The following is a 27,038-nucleotide window of genomic DNA, read 5'->3' as shown; positions in this document are numbered from 1 at the left end:
TGGTTGGTACCCAAGCAATAATGGAAACACAACGCTTAAGATAGGGTACTGGGTTTCATAGTTATTTTTTAACCACCACTTGTGAAAAAAGGAAATGAAGCTATTCCCCACGCCGTAGGGTCCCGAGCACGTAGCTGCAAAGGCTACGCTAGAGTGGCTCGCAGTTTCGGGATAAAAATCATTAATTGGGTTCCGCCTGGCCTCGCCCCACAGGTCGAGGTCCCGCCGCCCCCTGGTGGCCAGGGCGACTTCCGCGGCCCTCACGGAGCGGGGCCTGGGCGGTCCGCGTGGCGTCCGCACGTCACATCCGGCCCTGGCGACTTTGGGCCCGCGAAACCCGCGCGATGAAGTGCGTGTTTGTTACAGTAGGGACCACCAGCTTCGACGACCTCATAGCGCGCATATCGGCGCACGACAGCCTGCAAGTGAGTGGGGGGAGGAGGGAAGGCAGCGGGAGGCGGCCGGACTCGGCCCGCTTCACGCGCCACTGGCCGTCGTCGGCCTTAGGTTCGGCCGGTAACCTGACCGGAGCGGGGTGCTCGGAAAGAAACTGCCGCGGGTCGATTTCGGGTGTCGGGGCATGGCTGTGCCCTTCCCTGGCGCCCGGCTCGTCAGGGTCCTCCGCCTCTTCCCGCTTTCCGGTCGCCTCCCTGGGCTGCTCCTCCCCCCTTTTTTCTGGCCCCTCCTTTCCTCCCTCCCGGCTTTCCCCTCCGGATTTTCGCCTCTGAAATCTCAGGCTTAGCGCGTCCTTCCAGCGGCTCCGCCCCTCCGCCCCGCCCGCCGCCTCAGGGGCGGGAGTTCGCCGGGCGGGCCCCTTCTCAGGTGCGGTCGGGACCGCGCGCTCAGCGCCCAACGTTCAGCGCGACCCGGGTCTGTTACGGCTGGACCCGCTTGGCGGCCGCCCGGCCCGCCCCGCCCCCACCCTCAGCCCCGCCCCGCCCCGGCCGTCCCGCCCCTTTCCCGCGGCGCGTGGGTGGAGCCTACCTTTCCTATTCCTCTGGCGCGCTCGCGAACGCGGTCTTCGGCGGCGTGGCGCGGCGCGGCGTCTGTTCGGCGTGCCCTCGGGGCTCTCGGCCGGCGCGGCGTGCTTCGCTGGGAGGACGGAGCTGTGTCTTGGGTCCCCTCACTTGTCGACGCCTTCTCAGCGTCTCTGCCGGGTCTCTCTCTGGCGGGACCCGCGTTTTCCTGACGGGGTGAGCTGGGTCGCTGAGATCCTTTGGGAAGGCTGAGGTACCTCCTGCAGCCCGTGCTGGAGGGCGCACGCCGACTTTAGAGTTTATGGCTGTTATTGTGGTCTTTACGGCAGCCCTTTTAAAATGCCCGCATTTTCTTTTTTTCTTGTTTCAGATAATCCAGAGCCTCGGTTACAACCGACTTGTCCTACAAATAGGTCGAGGAAACGTGGTGCCTGAATCGTTTTCTACGGAGTCGTTTACTCTGGATGTTTACAGGTACAAGGATTCATTGAAAGAAGACATTCAGAAAGCAGATCTCGTTATTAGTCACGCAGGTAAAGTGCCTTAGAATCTCAAAGTTTGGTTTCTGATAGACAAAAAGGGACAGAAACCTGAGCTTTTTTGAGGTAAAATAATTTTAAGAATAGTATTTTTTGAATGGAAGGATTGAGAATACTGTTGAGGAGAATTTATTTCTGGGTGAAAGATTGGAAATTAATCACCTTAGCCCAACTTTAGAGTGAGAAATCCCAAACACAGGGGAACAAAATAATTCATCCAAAGGCATGTGTAAGTTGCCAAACCTGAAAATTAGTATTTGAGCTCAGATCTGCAAGAATGTTCTTGATTGATTGGATTGGTCATGACGCGGCCCTGACACATTTTTTTTTTTACATTTCTGTTAAATATGAATGTGAAATTCATGCCGTTAGAAATTATTTAACAACCACTTGTGTAAATCTCCTGCCTACCCTTCAGAGAACCATCTTGATCAGTTAATTAACTTTTCAGTACATTCAGTAGAAACTGCTTTTAGAGAGCGTTCGAAGGTTCTTGGTTCTTAAAATGCCTTCTGTGAAGAGAGAAAAGTCATTTGAAATAGACATTAGAAAAGATTAGCGATTAAAAATATATAGGGTAATATTTAACAGCGCTCTTGGCACTGTTCTACATTCTTTATGTAGCTGGTTGAATCCTCCCAAACAATCCTGTGAATTAATTACTGTTGGTAATTCCATTTTACAGATGAGGAACCAGACACTGAGGTCAGGTAACTTAACCCAGTCTCATTAAATGGTAGACAAGTGAAAATGTGACCTTAGGGAATGAGTTCTTAACTACTATCCTAGCATTGTCTACCCAAGAAGGATTTGTCTACTTATCAGTCTCCTCCCATTTAAAATCCCTAAGTTATTTTAGTTTTCAAAGTTGAATTGATCTACTTATTATATATATTTGCACACTCCTGTAGATTTAATCCTTGACTTTTCAGGCATCAAACAGGTGGATTCATGAGGGATGGTCTCAGCTTTTCTTCATTGGTGCCTGTCATTGCTGAAGGTTTATTTTGTGTTTGAATAGAAGTGCAATACATTTTCATGTACAGTATGATGAACCCGAATCTTATTTGGGTTCAATGCCCATGCCCCGGGCATACTACTAGAGTGCAAATGGCAAAACACTAAATCATAGGTCTTGATGTTGGAAGTGATGAAATAATGTGTTTTTCAAGTCAGTATAACACTGGAGAGCAACTGATAAACTTGTCACTTGGAAATATATAATTAAAAGGCCTGGTTTGTAGCTTTGCCAACTAAGTTTTTTGCTTTTCAGTTCTACTTATAATGCTTGGTGGAGCACCTTAACTTTTTTTTTTTTAAACTCTGTTAACAACTTTGATTTATTGTAGGTGCAGGGAGCTGTTTGGAGACTCTGGAAAATAGAAAGCCACTTGTAGTGGTTATAAACGAAAAGTTGATGAACAATCATCAGCTGGAATTGGCGAAGCAGCTACACAAAGACGGACATCTCTTCTACTGTACTTGCAGGTATACTGGAGACTGATTATCTGGCCTTGCCTTAATCCCTCCCTAGCTATTTTTACCTAACTAAGGCATCTCTCTTCAGCCTCTTCACTCTATCATACTTTGATTTTCTTACTTGTATAACCATCTTGTTTGTTTTTCACTTTGTGATCATGTTATTTCTTGTATCTATGCTTATTCCATTGCATGTGAATATTTGAATATGTATGTGTGCATATGTGTTCATCTGGGTGCGTAGGTCTGAGAATATAGTTTTTGAGCTTGCTTAGATTTTCATTATTCAAGAAAGACATTTTTGCTTGTTTTTGATTACGATTTTTGTGTTCAGTAAATCCACTGGAATCCTTGCATTTACTCATTCATTAATTCAGCTACGCCTGATAATACGGCAGGCATTTGTTTTAGGTGCTTTGGATACAGTGGTAAATGAGCTAAGGTCCCTGCTTTCAGGTGCTTATGTTCTAGTGGTGAAAGGTAGACAGACAATTCACAAATAAATATGAAGGTAATTTAACATAGTGAAATGTGTTATGAAGTAAATAAGGCAGGGCGAAATGATAGCTGGGGTGAAGATGAGTTAGAATGATAGGAAAGGCATGACTGGATAATAGGGTATTTGAGCTGACACCTGGATGAGAAGGAAGAGTCAAGTCGGCGGCCTTGCGACCTTCTAGAGGCCAAAGTATCAGTAGCAATTGCAAAGGTCATGAGTTAGGAATAAGCTTGGAATTTGATTGTGTTTGAGGAACACAGGGAAGATTAGTGTAGTAGGAATGTGGTGAGCAAGGGCGAGTAGCCTCAGATGAGACTGGGGGGGGAGGGTGGAAGAGAGCTCATTTAAGAGTTCTGATTTTCTGTGTTTGGTGGAAAACCATTTAAGTGTGTTCAGCAGAGGTGTTTATGGTGTGAGGAGTGTTATTTTCTAGAAGTACATTAAAATTCAACAAGAACCGATCAACATCACAATAGAAGGATGAAGATAATTGCTGTTTGATTTTCTGTTAATTCTTCTTGAGACACTATAGAAGCTTGCCAAAGGGTCAGGTCAGTAATCTCAATTGTTTGACTTTAAAAACTATTCCAATTTGGTGTTTTATAAAGTAAAGACCTCATGAAAGTATTACATATTACGTATTTTTGTGTTATAATAGGTTGAGTTAATTTTAAAAATAAACTTTAGAGGAAACAGGGTAGAATATAGTAAACTTTTCTTTGCTTTTGTCTTTTAGACACCGTATATACTTGTTCATTCATTAAATATTTGTTGAACACTTCTGTATTTGCCAGGCATTATTCTAGACAGTAGGCATATATCAAAGATTTTTTTTTCTCATTGAGAGGCAATAGATCCATTGAACCTTTCAGGAGCATGGTTTTCTCTCTATAATGATGGTGGAGGGGAATGTCAGGGTTACTGTAATGTGGAAGCCTTTCTTAAAATTATTGAAGTTGTGTAGAAGCTATAATTAACCAGAATTATGTGACCTTTGGATCAAGGGTATATATGTCCTTGGATAGTTGAGATTGTTAGGGGGTTAACATTTTAAAAGAGGAATAAACTCATTTTCCTAACTGGTTTATGCAAATCAAGTTTTCCAGAAACTTTTGATGAATATTTTCATTATATATTAATCAGGGGCCTCCCTGGTGGCGCAGGGGTTAAAGTCTCAGCGCTATCAAGCTATTGCCAGCCACTGTGGCCTGAGTTAGATCCCTGGCCAGGAAGCTAACCCACATATGGTGCAACAGACTTCTCCTCTCCCCTGCTGTTCCCCTTAGCAGTATATTTCAATAGATCCGCCTGTTCTGCTTCCCACACTGTCTCAGATGAATCCTCTTACCCCCTGCACCTCTGGCCTACACCCCAGTTCTTGTACGCATAAATAAATAAAAATAAATCTTAAAAAAAGGGGGAAGGAGAACACTGATTTGTAAATTAATCCTAACTATTCACTCAGGCTGAAGAGGAAGCTGTACGACTTTCTAATATACTCGTTTTTTTTTGTTTTAGAAGTCTTTTTTTTCCTTATTGTCAAGAAAATCATACACACTGATGGGATAAAAATTAATAACTCGTTGGTTGTATTTTCATCTTAGGTTTATCATTTATTTGCCCTAAATCGAGGCTGGGTGGTTCTAATTTAAGTGGCTAGTTTAATTAAATTTCTGAAGTAGTTGTTTTATGTTGTGGTTTAGAACCTTATTTCCAACATGCATGGAGATTGTACATTGCTTAATTATATATGGATTTATGATAGTAAATTAGTGGCCAAAAAAAGTTACTTCACAATCCTCATGCATGGTCTAGTAGTCTCCCAGCTTATTGTTCTTGTTTTCGCTTTTAATTTTGGTTTATTTATTGTGTTTTCATAAATTAATTTTACTTCAATTTCTAGTTACCCAGTTGTGAGAAGCCATGTGAACACATCTTCCATGAAATAACATATCTGAAATATTTCAGTGATGTAAGATAAAATGTTGAGTTGATACTGACATGTAGTACAGCTCTCTGCTATCTGAGAGTATTCTTGTGAAACCTTTTATAAGCTGAAAATGGTGTAATGCACAAAGAAGCAATTACCAGTAATTAAACAATCACCTATCAAATCACACACGATAACACAAAACCTAAAATAACATAGTAAAAATAGGGATAATATGATAAAAACATAGCCTTTATAAAGTGGTTCCTAGGGAATGAGTTTGCCGCTCACTTCTTGGAATGCATGCTGCCTTATAACTGCTCGCTGAACACTTGCTTTTGTCCAAAAAATTGAAAAACTTTGCATTTCTTATGGTTAGCGAAAACGGGTATTAATACCAGGTTTTTTGCAAAAACAAAGTGGCATAACATGAACTTTCAAAAAGCAGAGGATACCTACATTGCTTTGATCTTATATATATAAAACATTAAATTACATTAAAGTTCACATGTACAGTTTGAGAAGCATCACAGTGTTCTTGGAAGTTAAGAGTCATCGAGTGGGCAGCAGATGAATTTTGGAATTTTCTCCCATTTTACCTAATATTTTTCTTCTTTTGTTTTAGCACGCTTCCTGGATTGTTACAGTCAATGGACTTATCAACACTGAAATGTTTTCCTCCTGGCCAGCCAGAAAAATTTTCTGCATTTTTGGATAAAGTTGTTGGATTAAAAAAATAAACCGTAAACTCAACACTTTAAAAATACCCCCAAAGTCCAACTTATGGAATGTGACTAAATATGTATTTGCAGAATAATATAAATCAGTAAATTTCCTGCATCTATAAAATGTATTGAAAATTTTATGGTGTAACCATTAGCATTTGGACACAAATCCTAACCATTTAGTGAATTTATTGGGGCTTTTCCTAGTAAAAGAGGCAAGTTTTATTTAGTTCATCTAGTAAAGCAAATTCGTCGTATTAGCAGGTTTTATTCTCAAATACCAAACGAATTTGGAAACATGAAAAAAGAAATTGGAAAACTGACAAAAACACAAATGTAGTTCGATGTTCCTTAGAATAAAAAAAGAAATAGTAACAAACTTGTATAAAAATTTGATTTAGCGTCTTTAGCTTCTTAATCTGGCAAACCAAATTATAAAAAAGGCAAAAGTGGTGGATTGTGTTCTGTGAAATAAAAAGTTCAATAATTACCTAAAAGAGTAACTATCAAGTCAGTTGATCTATTGTAATGGATTTAAAAAGTCGTATTTAAATGCTTCATGGCTTTCCCAGCAAACCATTACTTGGAGAAACTACTTTTATCCTGAAGAATAGAGTGTAGTAGATGTGTTCACCATTTTCCTCTAAAATAGAAAGTGTTAAAATAGTCAAAACTTTACAGGTTTGTGAAGAATACTTCAAAAAGGACTTAAAACCAGTAGGGCTTGCTGTTATTTTTTTATTCTTCTCACAGTGGTATTCAAACATTTACTATAACTTAGAGGAGTTTATAATTTATGTACTTAAAAAATTAGTTGTACAAATGAATAAATGACTGGATATGTATAATGGTTTAAATACATGGTTTTAAAATTCACATAACTCTAGGTACATTGTAAAATTCTCATAGTAAGTTTTCTGAAGAACTAAAATAGAAGTTTTATGATAGAAAGTTTAGGTATAGTTCATCCATAAAAATAAAACATTCACTGTAAAGACCTATCTTTATAGTATACCAAAATGTTGACTATTCTAAACATTTTACTTGGGATGCATTATGTGGTGTTTTCATAGGTTTATTTTCCTGATTATTAGGCTAATATAAAAATTGATTTTTACTAATGGTAGAAGATGGTAGCTGAGAGGTGTTCTGGGTAGCAGAAGGAAGCCAACTTGGATTAAAATTTTGCCGAGAATAAAAAGTGAGTTATCTGTACCTACATTAGTTGAGAGTTCATAGCACCATAGTCATAAATGTATATTGAATGTTATACTAATGTGATAGGGAAGGCCCTATTTTAAACCATGCAGAGGATTCGACTATTTTCTGTGCTTTTTTTCAAATGTATTCAGTTGGTAAAATTGTGACTTAAAATTGAAATTAGTCGCTCAGTCTTTGTAGTTACTTTACGTGATGAGGGTACCCACAGAGAATCAGAAACGAATGGGTATACTCAGAACATCACACACTTGAAAGCAGTATGGGACCCCAAATCCTTGGCTTCTTTCCCATCAAAATGTCTAACACATTTTAAATGCATAACTTATTTAGCAAAGGCTTAAGCCAAAGTTCCTTGTGTGTAGTGACACCACAGATTACACCTTTGTGAAATTTTTTATTAGTTGTGGGATTTAAAAATCAAGGGTAACCCTGGAGTCATTTTGACTTTACAGGCTCAGTATCTTGCATTTAGTCCTGTCCCATCGTGTGTGTGTTGTGTGTGTGTGTGTGTGTGTGTGTGTGTGTGTGTGTGTGTGTGTGTGTGTGTGTGTAGGATATATATATGAGTGGGGGAGAAGAATTTCCAGGTATTGGATAGGTATTTAGATTTTTAGGGATGAGGACACAAAAGAGAATATTTTGAGAAATTTACATCATGGTTAGCTTCAAATATGGACAGGTAATAATAGGAAGCTGATGGTGTTGGAGTAGATAAAAAGTGATGTGATGTTATAACCTTGGCTAGTAAGTTTAGGAGACTGCTTATAATTTCAGAGGAAAGGAAGAGATGGCAAGATTCGGTGGCAGGTAAGATAGTACAAACAACTTGTGGTTCTGGAACATTTAAAAATAGTTTGAAAGTACTATCATGCATCTGATTTTAGACTCCTTAATGTACTACTTTGTATGCTTTTAAAGGCAAATCATATGTAGACAAAAATGGCAAAATTAAAATGTTTACCACTTTGATGGTTTGAGGAATAGTTTTCCAAGACTAAATCTGGCAATGACTGGCAATAATGTATATATTTTCTTTGGTCCTTTATTACAGCATAAGAACTTAATCCTTCTAATTTGTTAAAATACAAAATATTCAGAGATTAAAAAAATCTGCATAATAGTCTTAGAAATTAGATGTGTGGGTGGTTTATTTGAAATTGATTTTTGGGAGAGATTTGGGATGAGTGGTCCTGATACTTAAGTAGTGATCAACTTTCTGCTGTACAGCTAGTATGTTTTTATGGGGGAGTGGGGAATGAAATATAAGTTGACACTCATTGCTTGCTTAGTATGGATTGGGTACTATTCGAAGAAGTTTACAATTTATGAACTCAGTATTTATAATAACCCTTTGAAGAAGTTGACATTGTCCAATTTTGCAGAAAGGAAACAGGTCAGAACAATGTGAAATGGGTGTCCTAGACTACTTAAAGATACCAGAAGATGGGCTGGGAATTCTAACTGGAATGCTGAATTTCAGTACATTTCTGTCACTGTAAGGACAGGAGGACAGAATATTTGAAATCAGAAATTTAGACTGTATGATAGCCACCAGTATATAACCTGTTTCAGTTTTCATTGCATATTTAAAAACATGCTAATGGTTACTCAATTCTTGTGGAGAAACTTTTAGTTGATGTGCCTGTTTGCTAGGTATTTGCTGGCTTTTGTTTATTCTTCAAATACTTGTGTTTTACATTCTGTTTTTGTCCTCTTTTATATATTTTTCTTGATATTTTCAAAGCTCACAGAACTTTCATTATTGACTCCCATCTATATTTGAGTTCCTGAGTGCCATTTCCAGTTGTCTGTTGGTCATGTTGGTTAATTCTCTGAACACCTTAAAACTCAATGTGCCCCAAACTAAAATTATATTTCTCTTTCTGGTTATTCTTTGTCATTGTTCATTAATATTGTAGTGATAACTCTTCAACTATAATTAACCCTCTGGTTAAATATATTCATGTTTTATTAGCTCTCAGTTAACAGGAAGTATAAGCTTTTTTCTCATACCAAACAGCACATTTTGAAACTAACCTTAATAATATTGAGCCATTAACTCAGTATCTGATCCACAGTGCCTTCTGTAGAACTTTCTAATAGATAAAAATAACAAAATGGGTTACTTTTTTCACTTGTAATTACTTTAATATCTATAACATTAGGCTACCTGGTAAAGCAATATGGTAATGTAATCTAATCACTGTCAGCTGTGCTTCTAAAGCATTCGCTGAGCTGGTAATCACTGTTGGGATTTTTGTGAGGGTATGTATTGCATCCTTTTTACTGTTCATTTCCCCTTTTGTACAGGAGCACACATTGGTTGTTTCTCAGTGTGAAGTGAGTGGATAATAGGAATGAAGCGCATTTCTAAATCCTTGGCCTAAGTAATTTTCTGTATTGCTTTCTTCCCATTTTTGAATTAGTGAAACTTCACTTCCCTCAATTGAAGACCTGACTTCTAAGATGTAAATCCAGTTGTATGAGATGATTTAAAATAATGTCCTTTGGGCCTCCCCGGTGGCGCAGCGGTTGAGCGCTGGGTTGCGAACCTGCCCGCAGCCTCTGCGACGCCGGTTCGATCCCCGGCTGCTTCCCGGCCACCGGAGGAGGGTCCCGCATGGCGCGCAGACCTCTCCTGCCGCCCGCTGCTCCCCTCAGCAGTGTCCTTCGGTCCTTCTGCCTGCTCTGCTCCCCGCTCTGGCTCTGGTGAATTCTCTCACCCTCCCGCGCTTCTGACTGTACCCAGTGCTTGTATAAACAAAACAAAACAAACAAATAAATAAATAAATAAACAAGCCTCTATTAAAAAAAAAAAAAAAAAATGTCCTTGACATGCTTTTCTCTTGGTTAGAAGTTTTGTTTTAAAAGGTATTTTTCTAGAATTGAAAATAAATACTACTAAATGGTACAGAAAGCAGAGTTTTCATTGAATTTCACATTTAAACTGATGTTCAGTCGCATATTCAACTGGGGTTATAGTTAGAGAATTAAAGTTTATTTAAGTGGTCTTTCCTGTGTATCAAAACAAAGAATAAAAAAATGAAAACAACTGTATTTCTGTGCTAATATTTTTAAACAAGTACTGTTTTCCTTTTTTCTACTCTATATTAGATATTAGAATGCTTCGTTATATGGAAATGGGGAAGAGAATGAAGTGAAAGCAAGTGGCTCCTGGTAATGTTTTTTCTGTTTTGCATATCTGAAGAAGGATCACTGTTCTGGGAAATCAAGTCTAAATTGCTTAAATGACCACCTTTTTAAGAAATGGCAGGTTGTATTTCCAGACTGCTGTTAAAATGTGTGTTTAAATAGTTTACCATTATAATTTTTAGTAATGAAAGACCTTGAACAGAAGTTCTAGAATTGACCAGCTGTGTTTATTGGTGGGTTATTTTTTTCAGTTTTATTCAGATGTAATTCACCTAATGTATAAATTTAAGATAATATGATATAATGATTTGATGTGTAGGTATATACAATGAAGTGATTACCACAAGAAGTTAACATCCATCACCACTCAAAGTAACAAATTTTATCGTTAAATTTTTGTTTATTTCATTTGGTAAATGAGATTTATCATTTTTATATGTGTCAGTCAACCCCACAATTTTCCAGGATACTAGATTAATCTCCGTACAAATTATTTTTGTGGTTAATGTTTTTTTTAAGATTGATTTATTTGTGCATACAAGAACTGGGGTACAGGCTGGAGGTGTGGGTGGTGAGAAGATTGACCAGAGACAGAGTAGGGTACAGAACAGGCATACTAACTGAAATACACTGCTGGGGCGGGGGGGAAGCAGCGGGCAAGTCAGGAGAGGTCTGCTAGGCCATGTGGGTTGCTCCCTGGCCGGCTGGGGATTGAACTCATGTTGCAGAGGCTGCGGATTGCTTCATAGTGCAGTGCTTAACCCCTTGTGCCACCAGGGAGGCCCTGGAACTAAAATTTTAAAAAGCACTATGTCTTAATATCCATTTACAACTACACCTTGTATGTCACAGATAATTTGTGCTTAAAATTCTAGGCATCTACCTATTTAATTGAAGCTTGGGAGGAGTGTTATCTTAGAACTAAAACTTACTCATGTTTTACTGCAAAGAACTCCCCCCATTTGATTAGTGGAAGAATAGACAGTTGTAGCAATTAAACCAACATCACATTTCTCAGGTTAAATTATAAAAAGTAGCAATTTAAAATTAAGCCATATCAGTTTTTTTAAAAGATTTATTTATTTATTTATATAAGCACTGGGTACAGTTGGAAGCGCAGGAGGGTGAGAGAATTCGCCAGAGCCGGGAGCAGAGCAGGCAGAAGGACCGAAGTACACTGCTGAGGGGAGCAGTGGGCAGCAGGAGAGGTCTGCGTGCCATGTGGGACCCTCCTCCGGTGGCCGGGGAGCAGCCGGGATCGAACCAGCACTGCAGAGGCTGCGGGCAGCTTCGCAACCCAGCGCTCAACCGCTGCGCCACCGGGGAGGCCCTAAGCCATATCAATTTTATGACAGATCAAGTAGTTAGTAATTATTTTAAATTGTTTTCATTTTGTTAGACTTGTTTTATTTTAATCTGCACCCAGAGTTTAGTGCCTAATGGTCTTTAGATAATCATTTTTTTTAAGATTTATTTATTTTTATACAAGAGCTGGGGGTACAGGCCGTAGGTGTGTCTCTGTGGGGGTGAGAAGATTCACCAGAGACAGAGTGGGGAGCAGAACAGGCAGACTGAAAATACACTGCTGAGGGGAGGAAGCGGGGAGACGAGAGGTCTGCTGAGCCATGTGGGTAGCTCTCTGGCCTGCTGGGGATGGAACTCAGTGCTGCAGAGGTTTCCGATAGCTTCACAGTGCTGTGTTTAACCCCTTGCGCCACCAGGGAGGCCCTAGACATTCATTTTTCTTCCCATTCTTTTTAGATGTCAAAGGGAGAAACTCCATTAGAGTTCAGAAAACCTTACTGACAACTATATTTGAATTTTGTCTTGATTTCCAGTAATTTTAGGTGAAATTATTTTGGTTCTCACTTTATGTTTTCTTGACCAAAAATAATTAGTGAACTACTTTGTCAGGTAGCGGCTAGTAGCAGTTAATATTTAGCGTTTATTATGTGCCTTAAACACTTGGTATGAGGTATCTCATGTAATTATTCCAACAACCTTATAGTTAGGTCACAAAAAATTATAGAAAAAACTCAATTTAAAAACAGTAGCTATAATGTACTAAAAAGTATTAGTAAGTTGAATGCAAAAGCTGTCTGCTAAACTTTGACCTGGCCTTTCTCAAATTTTTTTTTCCCACATGGAGTCTATGGTCAAGTTAAGTAAGTAATGGTAGCATTCCTCAGAGCCTTTCATAGTGCTAATGGGCTTTGTGGGCCTCAAAGGTGGGATTATATAGTATGTAGTGTTTCTTAAAATTTTGACCTTGAAATTGACTTTTTTAGGAGTACTTACTAATAACTTAAAGGAATACATTGTTCTAGAGCCCTGGTTCTCAAAGTGTGATCCCTGGAGCTGCAGTGTCACCTGAGAACCTGTTAGACACACAAATTCTCAGGACCCACCCCATACCTGAATCAGAATCCCAGTGCATGGACCAATTTGTGTTTTATTAAGCCCTTCATTTCAGAACCACTGTTTTGGAGGTTTATTTACAGGGTTAGGGTAGTTCGCACTGTAAGAATGGTGAGCCAGTGAGAATTTCAAGTACAATAGATAATTCAATGTACAGTGATAAATACTTTGAGATGGTCTTCTGTTACATACAGAATGATGTCTAGTATTGTCCCATAGGTCTTTAAAAAAAAGTCTTATTGTGCTAATTTGAAGAACATATCCTGTGTTTAACCGCTTCTGAGCCTTTGTTCTTATCTTACCTTCTTTGATCTGTAATTCCTCTTTTTATAATTGTGCCAAGTCAGAAGACAATATATGGTTCTGTTCCTAGTACTATTATTGCTGGGGCATAAAAACTTTGGCCTACTCTTGAAATTATTTGAAACTTGTTTCTTCATTTGTAAAATTCTACGTATCTATTTTCCTAGTTTATTATACTAGTCTGTTTCTTGCTCATTGAACTTCACCTTTTTAAATTTATTTCTTAAGATTTATTTATTTATTTATACAAGAACCGGGGTACAGGCTAGATTCGCGGGAGGGTGAGAAGGATTCACCAGAGACAAGAGCAGGGAACAGAACAGACAGACTGATGAAATACACTGCTGAGGGGAGCAGCGGGCAAGACAGGAGAGGTCTGCCGTGCCATGTGGGACCCTCGCCCGCCGGCCGGGATCAAACCAGTGCTGCAGAGGCAGTGGACAGCTTCACAGCGCTGCGCTCAACCTCCTGCCCCACCTTTGTAAATTTAACTTGTCTAATATAACACATGTAAATAATATAAAATATTAACTAGTTTTCTCAGGTTTATAACAAGAAACAGTACTTTTTTTGTGTTTTCCTCCCCATCTCTGACCCTGCTTCCAGTGGGTGATGATACTCCATTTTATGTCTTACAAGTGATATTCAAACTGGTTTTTTGTTTTGTTTTTTAAATCGAAAATTCATCTATAGACTTACTACTGTGAAAGCAGACTTTTTCTCTCTTCCACAGTAGAAAATTTAGATGATATTTCAGTGTAAAAAATAAATTTCAGTTTTATCAGTTCATATGGGATCAGATTCAGTGTTGACATCATTACTTGAGTATAATGTTCACATCTGTGCCACGTAGTGTTCATTGATTATATTTTCTTTTCTATTAGACTTTTACCTCATTTTGATTTTAATTTATTTGTTCAATATTCTATAGAAACATCCCCAAACTCTTACAGAGGTGTGTATCTTTCCCAGTATGTTCAAACACATAATTTTTTTAAAGATTTATTTTATTTATTTATGCATAGAAGAACTGGAGTGTACCCAGAGGTACAGGCGGTGAGAGGATTCACCAGAAACAGAGTGGGGAGCAAAACAGGTAGATCTACTGAGATACACTGCTGAGGGGAGCAGCAGGTGAGATAGGAGGGGTCTGCTGTACCATGTAGGTTAGCTTCCTGGCTGGGGATAGAACATATGCTGCAGTGGCTGGGGATAACTTTATAATGCTGAGATTTAACCCCTGTGCTACCAGGGAGCCCCTCAAACACATTATATTAACTTTTATTAATTATTTTTAAAAGTCTGTACTAAGAGTTCTCTTTTGCCTAAACTGGTAATTTTCTATCTAATCCTGCTGTCATTGTCAGTCCTGGGATTTCCTTTTCACCCTTATCCTGGAAATTTCTTTGCTTATCTCTTGTGTTGACTCTTCTATTTCTATGACTATGCCCTCCCTCTTTTTGTGGTTTAGCATCTTTATTTTGGTTTTAAATATCCTGCAGTAGCTTTCTGAGATATAATTTTTTTTTAATTATTATTACTAGGTACTTTTATTTTATTTTATTTTATTTTTTGAGATACAATTTTTTTAAAGATTTATTTATATATGCATACAAGACCTGGGGTTCAGGCCAGAGGTGTGTGTGTGTGTGGGTGTGTGTGAGAGAGAATTCACCAGAGACAGAATGGGGAATGGAACAGGCAGATTGACCGAAGTACACTGCTGAGGGGAGCAGTGGGAGAGACAGGAGAGGTCTGCTTCGCCATGTGGCTTGCTCCCTGGCAATGCTGGGGATCGAACTTGTGCTGCAGAGGCTGGGGACTGCTTCATAGGTTGTGTCTTAACCCCTTGTGTCACCAGGGAGCCCCCTGAGAAATGGTAATTTTGTTTAAAGATTTTATTTATTTATACATATAAGAGCTGGGGTATAGGCCAGAGGTCTGGGGGGGTGGGAGGGTTCACCAGAGACAGAGTGGGGCACAGAACAGGCAGACTGACTGAAATACACTGCTGAGCGGAGCAGTGGGCAAGACAGGAGAGGTCTGCTTCGCTATGTAGGGTTGTTCCCTGGCTGCAGAGGCTTTGGATTGCTTCATAGTGCGGTGCTTAACCCCTTGTGCCGCCAGGGAGGCCCAAGAAATGGTAATTTTTTAAAAATTTTCCTGTTTGAAGATACCTTCCACTGTCCCATCTGATTGATGTGTTGTTACTGTTGGAAATAATTTCGCCTCAAATATTGAACTTCGTTGTTTTCTTGCTTGTAGTTCTGTGAGCTGTGAGGTTTATTGTTTATTCCCATGTTTGATCTTGTGTATGACTTATATTTAGAAATATTGTCGTGTGTTGATTATCTTTTTCACCTTCATTGTTCTGGCTGCTTATGGACCCTTTCAATATACATGTAGTTATTCTTATCTTTCAGTACTACAATTGTCCTTGTGTTATCACCATCATCATTTCTTCCCAATCACTTTCTCTTTCTGGCCTTCCTGTTGGTTAGGTAGATGATGGCATCCCTGGATTGATCCTTTACTTTTTTTTTTTCTTTCCAGTCTTATTCTGTGAGCCCCTCATTGATTCTTTTTTATTTTTAAAGTTAAATATAGGAAAATTAGCATTTTTACTTGTCTAATTCTGTAAGTTTTCACAAATGAGTAATCTTTTAACCACTATCAATATCAAGATACAGAATGCGTCCATCACTCTTATGTATTCCTTCCTGTCATCCCTTTATAGTCAGTCTTTCTCTGAAACACACTCTTAGCAGCAACTGATCCGTTTTCTTTCTTATAACTTTTGCCTTTTCTAATATGTAAATAAACGGTATCATATAGTATGTAGCCTTTTTAATCTTTTTTCCCCTAGCAAAATGCATTTGAAATTCATACATGTTCTTGTATATATTGCACTTCATTATTTTTTATTACTGAGTAATAGTCTATTATATGGATATATTACAGTTTGTTCATTTACCAGTTGAAGGATGTTTGGAAGGGATATTTGTGTACAGTTTGTGAGATCATGATTATGAGTAAAGCTGTAATTCATGTGCAGGTTTTCTTGTGTAAACTTAAACTTTTATTTCTCTTGTATAGATACATAGACGTGAGATTGCGGGTTATGGTAACTCTTACTTTATAAGAAAATGCTAAACTGTTTTGTGGAGTGACAATATTACTTTATATTCTCACCAGCAACAAATGAGTGTTCTAGTTGTTTCACATCCTTGTTAATACTTGGTATTGTCAGTTTTTTAAATTATCATTTTAGTCATTCTAAGATATATGTAGTGGTAACTCATTAAAGAGGCATGTGAAGTGATCAAGATCATTAACCATCAGAAAAATGAAAACAATCATGTAATAGCATTTCATACCCTTTGGGATGGCTATAGTCAAAAGCTGGACAGTTAATTTTTTTAAAGATTTATTTATGCATACAAGAACTGGGGTACAGGCCAGAGGTGCAGGGGGTGAGAGGATTCACCAGAGACAGTGAGGAACAGAATAGGTGGATCTACTGAAATACACTGCTGAGGGGAGCAGTGGGAGAGACAGGAGAGGTCTGCTGTGCCATGTGGGGAGCTCCCTGCCGGCTGGGGATCGAACTCATGCTGCAGAGGTTGTGGGTAGGATTGCTTCACGGTGCTGTGTTCAACCCTTTGTGCCACCAGGGAGGCCCCTGGACAGTAAATGTTCATAGGATGTGAGGAAATGGAAACCCTCACTCATACACTACTGATTAGATTGGAAAATGGTGTAACTGCTGTGACAATTCCTCAAGTAGTTAAACAGTTACCATGCATCTTCACTCCTGGATATTACTAGAGTGAATAGAAACAGGTCTAAAAAACTTGAAAAGAATCACTAGTCATAATAACCAAAAATTAGAAAGCGAATTTACATCTCTGATGAATAGATAAGTAAAATAGTTTATAGTGTATATTGAAATACTCATACATGCTACAACATGGGTAAACCTTGAAATCCTCAAGCTAAGTGAAAGAAGCCACATAGGACTATATGTTGCATGATTCCACTTATTTGAAATGTCCAGTATAGGAAAAAGACAAAGATTAGTGATTGCCTGGAGCTGATAGAAGTAGGGGGATTAGAGGTTTATATAGTTATGTGGGGTGGGGTAATGAGAATGTTCTAAAATTGTGATGGATGTACAACTCTGCAAATATACTAAAAACCACTGAAAGTTTGAATTGCATGGTATGTGGATTTTATTTCATGCTATTAAAAATCACTTAAGTGTACAATTCAATAATTTTTAGTGAATATATAGAATTGTACAAACATCACAAAACATTTTTATCACACCAGAAATATTCTTTGTGGTTCATACCCATTCCCACCCAGTGTTTGTTGTTTTACCTTTTTGATATATAAGGAATCATCTTTTGTAATTCCTCTTGTATCTGGTTTCTTTCACTTTGGTTCCAGTTTGTTCACATCCTTGCATTGTATAATTTATTACAGCTATCTTAGTAAGCATGTAGTGATGTCTATTGTAGTTTTAGTTGCATTTTCCTAACAAGTGATGTTGAGTATCTTCATTTTTTATGTGCTTATTAGCATTCCTATGTCTTTGAAATGTGTGATCAGATCTTTTGCCTATTTTTAAGTTGGATTGTTTTCTTGCTTTTGACTTTTGAGAGTTCTTTATGTTTTTGATTCAGTTTTTTTGGTCAGATGTGATATAAAAAACATATTTACTCCCATTTTCCTAACTCATTTACCAGAGCAAAAGATTTCAGTTTTGATAAAATCTAGTTAATTTTTCTTTTGTTATATTATATCTAAGAGCTCTTACCTTACTCAAGGTCCTAAAGAGTTTCTCCTATGCATTTTTGAAAGGTTTTAAATTTTCATTCTACATTTAGGTCTTTTATGACCTGTTTTTAGTTGTACAAGATATATAAGGTATAGGTTGAAGATTACATTTTTCTTTTGGATATGGTTGTCAATTGTTCCAGCACCATTTAATGAAAATATTCTCCTTTGACCTTACCTGCTGGTTGGATCTTTGCCAAAGATCAGTTGACATATTTGTGTGAGTCTCTGTGTGCTACTTTCCCGTCCTCTTTTTTTTCTTACTCTTTATTTTTCTATTTCCTGCTCTTTCTCCTATGACTTTTCTGATTCTCTCCTCCCAGTTTTCCCTGTATTCCTTTCCTTAAATAAAGTATGTCACTTAGTACTAATTGAAGTTTTATGTATCTTTTTAGTTTAAGCAGAAATAAATATGAAGTATATGCATTTTTCTCTACCAATAAAAAACATGCCAAAAAACGAATTAACTTTTTTTCATTCTAATTCTAACCCTTACTTTTTCTCAGTGAATTTGTGGCCTTAATTAAAGGTAGTGATCCCTCTTCCCAAACAGTTTTTCAGAAGTCTTGCAAAAGGAATCATTTCCCCAGTGTTATGGTTTCTTTAAAAAAGAAATTAGTTACGGTTATTTCAGCTTGACATGCTAAGGGGAAGACTTTATTCTTTTTTTTTTTTTTTCCTGCCATGCTTCTATTTCATTGCTAAAGATTATTGATGCTTTTCCTGTAGGGCCAGTCATGATTACTATTCGTTTCACAACTAAGAAAAACAATTTCCAAAGCAGCTTAATTTTGCATTGTGTAAGGCCAGCTCTTGATCTATTTAGTTCACTTTTTTAGCACTTAGGAAAAATAAGGCATTGACTTTTGCTATTTAAATAAAAGTAAGACACCTAAAAGTGGAATCAAGTGATAAAAGGGACCACTATAGTCTTTGAATCTTACAAAACAAAACATAGTTGCCCCTTATTTTTCTCAGTATCCAAAGCAGTTTTTCTGGAAATTCATTGAAATATACCTCTCCTTTTTTTTTTTTTTAATAATAAATTTTATTTTTATATTCCCCATACAATTGCAGCCCCCCCATTCTGACCCCAATCCCTCCCCTCCCGCCCCCGCCCCCCTAAAAGTGTCTCTGGTTCATAGTTTTTTGTTGATTTGATTTTCACTTTCTTATAGTTATTCATTTTCCTGGTCCCTTATTTAAGTTTTCTAGATTCCTGCCATGAGTGAGACCAACCGGTATTTTTCCTTTTCTTTTTGGCTTATTTCGCTGAGCATGATCCCTTCCAGCGCCATCCATGTTGCTGCAAATTGCATGTGTTTATCTTTTTTGAATGCTGAGTAATATTCCATGGTATATATGTACCACATCTTCTTGATCCAGTCATCTATTTTTGGGCATTTGGGTTGTTTCCAAAGCTTAGCTATTGTAAACAGTGCTGCTATAAACATAGGGGTGCAGGTGCTCTTTGGAATTGATGTTTCTGTGTCCTTTGGGTAAATACCTAGGAGTGGAATTGCTGGATCATATGGAAGCTCTATGTTTAGTAGGTCCAGAAATCTCCACACAGCTCTCCATAGTGGTTGGACCAGTTTGCACTCCCACCAACAGTGCAGAAGAGTTCCTTTTTCTCCACAACCTCGCCAACATTTGTTGTTGCTAGTTTTTTTAATATGTGCCATTCTCACTGGTGTAAGATGGTATCTCATGGTAGTTTTGATTTGCATTTCCCTGATGACAAGTGATGTTGAACATTTTTTCATATGCCTGTTGGCCATTTGCATTTCCTCTTCAGAGAAGTTTCTTTTTAGCTCTTCTGCCCATTTTTTGACTGGATTATTTTCTTTGTTGTTGTTGAGTCTCATCAGTTCTTTGCAGATTTTTGTGATCAGTCCTTTATCATTAGTGTTGGGTGCAAAAATGTTCTCCCAGTTGGTGGGGTTTCTCTTTGTTTTTGTTATTGTCTCTTTTGCTGTGCAGAAGCTCTTTAATTTGATGTAGTCCCAGCTGTTTATCTTTGCCTTCACTATCACTGCTTTGGGTGATGTGTCTGTAAAGATGTCTTTGATGTGCAAATCACGTAGTGTTTTGCCTATATTTCCTTCTATATATTTTATGGTTTCAGGTCTTATGTCTAGTTCTTTAATCCATTTTGAGTTGATTTTTGTGTATGGTGTGAGGTAGTGTCAAGCTTCATTCTTTTGCATGTAGTGACCCAGTTTTCCCAGCACCATTTATTGAACAAACTTTCTTTGCTCCAATGCATAGTCTTTGCTCCTTTGTCAAAGATTAGTTGACCATAAATCTGTGGGTTTATTTCTGGATTTTCTATTCGATTCCGTTGGTCTGTATGTCTGTTCTTGTTCCAATACCATGCAGTTTTGATGATTATGGCTTTGTAGTATAGTTTGAAGTCTGGGAGTGTGATGCCTCCATTCCCTTTTTTTTTTTCAGGAGAGCTTTGGCTATTTGGGGTTTTTTGTGATTCCATATGAATTTCATCAATAATTGTTCTATTTCTTTGAAGAATGACATTGAAATTTTGATTGGAATAGCATTGAATCTGTATATTGCTTTTGGAAGGATGGCCATTTTAATAATGTTTATTCTTCCAATCCATGAGCAGGGGATGTCTTTCCATTTCTTTGTGTCTTCTTCTATTTCTTTTAACAGTGTTTTATAGTTTTCTTTGTATAGGTCCTTTACCTCTTTTGTTAGATTTATTCCCAAATATTTGATTTTTTTTGTTTCAATAAAAAAAGGGATGGTTTTTTTGATTTCTTCTTCAGATTTATTGTTTGTGTATAGGAAGGCTACTGACTTTTGCGTGTTGATTTTGTATCCTGCCACTTTACTGAACTGATTGATGAGTTGAATTAGTTTTTCTGTGGAGTTTTTGGGGTTCTCTATGTATATTATCATATCATCTGCAAATAGTGATAGTTTGACTTCTTCTTTTCCTATTTGGATTCCTTGGATGTCTTTCTCTTGTCTTATTGCTCTGGCTAGGACTTCCAGTATTATATAGAAAAGCAGTGGTGAGAGTGGACATCCTTGTCTTGTTCCAGATCTTAATGGAAATGCTTTCAGCTTTTCACCATTGAGAATGATACTGGCTGTTGGCTTGTCATAGATGGCCTTTATGATGTTGAGGGAAATATACCTCTCCTTATGCCCAATACTCCTGATACTGTGTCACAGCATCTAAAATGTGTTCTACTAGAAAGATTATGGATAAGATAAACCTCTCAAGCTGCTTTAGTTTAAATTTTCAGTGTTGTAATTTTTAAAGTAACACTGAATTTTCTTTTTGTTAATGATATACAATAGTTTAGAGGCATTAGTCTAGAATTGTGCCAGCATTTTCTAGCATCAGTAATTAAATGATGGCATTAATTACTGTGGTTCTAGCAGGGGGTTAGTTATTATTACATAGGAGAACTAAATGAGATGATTACTTAAGACCTCAATACCTGAAATATCCTGATAACTGCTGCAGCACCTTTTTTTAAAAAAACATTTAAAAAATTTTTCATTTATTTACCCATACAAGAGCTGGGCATGGGCCAAAAATGCGGGAGGGTGAGAGGATTCACCAGAGACAGAGTTGGGGGGGGGGCAGAACAGGCAGATTGACCTAAGTATACTGCTGAGGGGAGTAGTGGGTGAGTCAGGAGAGGTCTGCCGTGCCATGTGCGTTGCTCCCTGGCTGGCCGGGTAGGCTGTGGATTGCTTCATAGTGCAGTGCTTTACCCCTATAGACTGAGAGGGTGCCTCTTGCCACTGTCTTTTAAGATATTTTTAAGGGCCTCCTGGTGGTGCAGGTGGTTGAGCGCTGCACTGTGGAGCTGTCTGCAGCCTCTGCAGTACAGGTTCAATCTCGGCTGGCTGTGGAGAAACCCACATGGCGCAGCAGACCTCTACTGCCTCACCCACTGCTCCCCTCAGCAGTGTATTTCATCAGTCTGCCTGTTCTGTTCCGCGCTCTGTCTCTGGTGAATCCTCTCACCCTCCCGCACATCTGGCTTGTACCCTGGTTCTTGTATAAATAAATCTTTGAAAAAGGATATTTTTAATACCAAGGCTTACTAGATAATTAGATTCAAATTCCTCCCTCCTTCACCATGAAACTGAAGGCTAGTGGTTCGGAACTTGGGCAGAGCCTAGGTGAAAATTCTGGGCAGAGATCTTAAAGCAATGTTATGTGGGCCATGATGCATTTTACGCACCTGAGCATTATTGCAGCCCCTTTGCAGCCTTGTGTAGCAGTTGCTCTGAGTTAAGCTGTGAATTTAGTCGTACTCCTTTCAACCTTAAGCTGATTGGATTAATCCCACCCTTCCTACCAATCCTACCAATGAGGTAGCTCTGCCAAGTGCCTTCTCCCTCCTGTGTCTCCTAGTTGAGTTCTCTATGCCTAGGAGCATTGGCTCTTCATCTTCTTTTCACAGGGTCCCGAGTTCTGACTTCTGAGCAAGCCGGCCCTTTGCTTCTCCTGCTCCCGAGGAATGCCAAGATTCTGCTGCGCTGACTCCAACTGCCTTCTCATACCTAGAGTTGGGGCTACTCTCTGGATACCTGCATAAGCAATCCCTTGTCACTGCTACCCAGTCCTACCTGCACCCTGCTTTTTCCTTTTTGCTACACTTGAGTTCCTTTCTTCCTGTCCCTACTTCCATCCCCCTGTACACAATGCATAAAGGATGGAAAAAGTACTGCGGCCAGAAGTCTCTGAATGAGGCGTCCATGGATGAGTATTTAGGCAGCTTAGGGCTGTTTCGGAAACTGACTGCCAAGGATGCCTCTTGCCTCTTTCGGGCTATTTCGGAGCAGGTAAAAGGAAAACACATACTACCTATAATGAGTTTTTAGAATTTGGTATGTGGCATGGTATTGTATCTAAGACTTATCAAAGCCTAACCTAACAGCCTAACCTAAACAAAAAATTCCTCTTCTCTAACCTGGTGAAAACATTTGGGTCTCTGCTACTTATTAGCTTGGTTTATGCCTTTTAGTCCAAATATGTTGATATGCTTTTGCTAGCTTTTCTGTTCCCTAAGTGTCACTTTGCAATGTAATAGAGATAAGGTAAAGCTGTCAAAGAAAATTTTGAAATATATCTAAATTTAATACCTAAAAATGTACAGGCTAGGTCCATAAAAAGTAGAAAAGTTAGGGACCTGACAGTCATCTCTCACCAATCTCAGTGAAGATGACAAAAGCAAATTCTAGTAAGCTTATTTTTCAGTACTCTACATGTATTTTAAATAAGGGGGAGTTAATGTGTCCAGTTCACAGTCTTAATTTAGAAGCTTCTCTTTCAAATGACTGCTGACACTGAGCTCTTTCTCTTCTTTTTAGTTGTTTTTCAGCCAGGTCCATCATTTGGAAATCAGGAAAGCTTGTGTCTCCTATATGAGGGAAAATCAACAAACTTTTGAGTCTGTAAGTAGAATATATACATACCCAAGAGAAAGCTGTAAGAGTGTGTGGCAAGTGGGAAGTGAATTTTGATTGTCTACATGCTATGTCATCTCTTCTCTCAGTAGCAAATACTTAGTTTTTGCCTGGTTTCCTTTCCCCTAGCTAGTCTACTCTGGATGTCCTCCAAGGATTAGGCTGTTTTGTATTCTAATTAAAAGTCACGGAAAAAAAAAAAAAAAAAACAATCTCTATCCTTCTTATTTCTCCCCCCTCAACACAAAAAACACCCTGAACCCAAAAAATTATATACTGTTTTGTATTAGTCCATACCCAGTGCTTACTTGAACATTAATCATAGTTCACAAAAGCTTAGGCTGTGTTAATATTTTTTTAAATGTGCATTTGAAATGTGCACAAATGGGAACTCCTTTCGTTCTCCTAAATCTGTGCACATGGTCTTTATTTAGCCAGTCAACTTGAAGAATCTTGTAAAATTTAATTGTAAGGAAACAGATTTGTCCTAAACACCTGACTTTTCATGTGCCAAACTGTAACTGAAGCTCCACCACGGATTGACATTTAAGCAAGTTTTAGAATATATCTTTGTATACATTGAAGTTTTGAATTCTCATTAATGAAATGGGGTCTAATTGGTGTGGCTGTTTTCCCCTAGTCCTTCCAGTACTATTTGTTTTCTTCTTACTGTTTATTATGAGTATTTGCCTGCTGCTCAAGGTTTACTCTTAATTTTCTTAACAGGTTTTAGTGAGTTTTAAAAACTATGAAGGCTTTTTGACTTTAAAGCCTATTATTACCTTGGAGTTAATTGTAGTCCTCACCACACCTGGGGAAAGGATTAAGGCAGTTACTTCAAATGCAAGACCATGGTGTAAAGCAGTGCATCTCAAGTATTTTTGTATATACAAATCACCTGAGGATCAACAGATTCTGATTCATTAGGTCTGAGCTGGGGCCCCAAATTTCTGCATTGTTGACAAACTCCCAAGTGATGCTTGCTTTTGTTTGTAGACCACAATTTGAGTAACAAAACTTAGTGTAAAATTTTAAAAATCTGGATAAATTTTAGAATAATTGTGCTGAGTGAAAGAAGCCAGATTGTCCACTCCCCCAAAGTACATATTGCATGATTTTCTTACATAAAAGTCTAAAAAATGCAACACAACTTACAGTGAGAGAAAGCAGACTAATGGTTGCTTAGGGGTCAGGAGTTAGGGGATAAAAGAAGACTTAATGGCAGTGATGGGTATAATCACTATTTGTCATCATGGTTTCATGGGTATATACAGATAATCAAATTTTGTACTATTTATGTGCCGTTTATTGCATATCAGTTATATCTCAAGCTGTTTAAACAGCGAATTAAGGGAAAATTGTTTTAAGTCTAGTGATAAGTCCACATGGAATTAGAAGTATGTTATATTCTCTGAGTTTAATTTTATTTTTATGAGGTTATATTTGACATAACAATAAATTCACCATTTTAAGTTGAGAAATGCTTTCAGTTTTTGCGGTAATACAGTCATGCACCTGCCACCACAATCTAATGCAGAATATTTCTATCCCCTTTAAAGTTCCCTAGTGCCCTAGGCATTTTGAAGCTAATGAACTTTTATTTAAAATTCCTCCTAAAATTCCTTTATTTGGCTTTGTCAGTATATGTCTCCTGTCAAATTTGTGATCCTTAGAGTTATTGGCATTGCCCCATATTGTGGAAATTGGCAAGTTACTTATGCTGGCATTTCAAAAGAAATTCAAAGGCATACCATTTGATGAAATCCACTGGTGTGTGGATAAGTCAAGACCAGTTCCTATGATACTTTTATAATCCAGCTTTTCCCCACTCATAACTTTTGTGTATGTGCAAATCTTCTTGAGGTGCTGTACAGAGTAGTAACTTAATACCATAATTGTTGAGCTTAGCAAAAAAACCCGATGGAGGGTAATATTGCAGAATTTAATCAGATTTCAGTAATGCTATGTATTTGGTTAAGTCAAGTTTGTTTTATTTTTGAAGTATGTGGAGGGATCTTTTGAGAAATACCTGGAACGGTTGGGAGATCCCAAGGTAAGATAAAAAGTGGGGATTTAATTTTTTCAGAGTATTTGGAATAATCTAAATATTTAGCTGTGTCACTTAACCGAGATCTAGTCTATATTAAGTAGCCAGCTGTGTTGAATCAAATAGTTTTAGCAAAATTTTAGAGGCTGCTGGCAATTGACATTTGTGTTGAATGTTGAGAAATGGGTGTTAACCTTATCATCCATAGACTAGTGAAAGTATGCATTGCAAATAGCACAGGCCTAAGCCTTTTCACCTTAGTATGGGGGTGGGGGGGTACTAGTGAATGTTACTAGGAAGTCACATTGTTTTTAGTAAGTCTCCTGACTCCTGATATGTAGTTAGCCTTCTTTTATGTGGGACTAAGAGCCATATACAAATACTTAATTTAAAATAATTTTATGTGATTACTTAGTTCTAGACTTAAAACATTTACTAAATACCCTGCTAACTTTACATACTTACACTAATTCCATTTATATTATGCCCTTTAAATTCCTTGCTAAGTTCTTTAGATCTTTTCTTTTAGAATAAGTTTATGTTAATAAGTAACTGTTCACAATATCCCAAGCCTCACAGCAAGTTATAGTGTGTTATACAAATTCTTCACCTAAAACAGTGCTAAGCATCTAAAAAACAATTGTTGACTTGCAAAAATTCTGCCTCTTAGCTCCAGAATGTTTTTAAAAACTATGTGCTATTTATGTTTAGGAAAGTGCTGGCCAGCTGGAAATAAGAGCTCTTTCTCTAATTTATAAGTAAGTAGAATTTCCTTTTCTTTAGGGCTGGGGATGGTGGGTAAGATATCTGTTAGAGTTCCCTTAGGACAGAGAAGTTGGAAATTTGATGTATTGCTATGTAGAATAAAAAGATCTAAGCAAAGTCAGTTGGTATAATTTAGGGCAGGAGAACATCTAGCATTTGTGTCAGTTTAAATGGAAGAATAGAGGACTTTTATAATGGCTGCTATTATTCTTGTAAAAAGTCAGTATTTTAGAGATTTTGTGTATTTAACTCTCAGTGTTGTATGCATCTTCAGTAGGGCAGTATTGCGTCTAAGAGGGTAGAAATTGGTTCTGGGGGACAGAAAAAGATTAAAAATTAGTGGTTTGTGGTCCTTCAAAGAGTCATGGTATATAAACAGGTGTAATGTATATCTGGTGGTAAAATTTCATAGGGCAATTAAGAAATCTGAAAAAGGCTCTTTAAGGAGGTAGTAATGGGGTATGGGAATTTGAGAAACACTGTTCTATTGCTCTAGAAATTCTGATTTGGTCTTTAAAACTGCAAAAGTGGCATTTTTGAAAGCAGTATGGTTTTTAAAAATACCAATATACTGTAGGTTAGGGACTAGTGGGAATCTTGTTTAATTAAGAAGCTGTGTTAGACTCTGTAACTGTTTTTAGGATGCTGAGATGTTAACATACCTTGGTAGAATCAGAATC

At 38.0% G+C, this 27,038-nt stretch overlaps 1 protein-coding gene across 9 annotated transcripts in view; it reads left to right on the top strand.

The window, feature by feature from the left end:
- The first annotated feature begins 283 nt into the window (after nt 1–283).
- ALG13 (ALG13 UDP-N-acetylglucosaminyltransferase subunit) overlaps nt 284–27,038 on the top strand; it is a 72,713-nt gene continuing 45,958 nt past the window's right edge. Inside the window, exons 1-5 of one of the 9 annotated variants that reach the window (XR_008551985.1) lie at nt 284–425; nt 1,348–1,510; nt 2,866–3,004; nt 10,485–10,547; nt 22,541–22,561. Coding sequence is in view for 8 of the 9 variants with exons in the window: in XM_054695603.1 (XP_054551578.1) it covers nt 345–425; nt 1,348–1,510; nt 2,866–3,004; nt 6,050–6,164 (498 nt within the window). In the remaining variant the exon portion in view is untranslated. Of the gene's footprint in view, nt 426–1,044; nt 1,194–1,347; nt 1,511–2,865; nt 3,005–6,049; nt 6,271–10,484; nt 10,548–22,540; nt 22,923–23,450; nt 23,535–25,548; nt 25,600–26,304; nt 26,352–27,038 lie in introns of those variants that run through there. The other 8 variants (XM_054695605.1, XM_054695604.1, XM_054695606.1 and 5 more) reach the window with 8 other exon arrangements.

The sequence above is a fragment of the Talpa occidentalis genome, unplaced genomic scaffold, assembly GCF_014898055.3.
Source record: "Talpa occidentalis isolate TD23 unplaced genomic scaffold, MPIMG_talOcc4v2.1 talOcc4.15, whole genome shotgun sequence".
NCBI classification, from domain to species: domain Eukaryota; kingdom Metazoa; phylum Chordata; class Mammalia; order Eulipotyphla; family Talpidae; genus Talpa; species Talpa occidentalis.
This window is presented reverse-complemented; position numbering and strand designations above follow the sequence as displayed.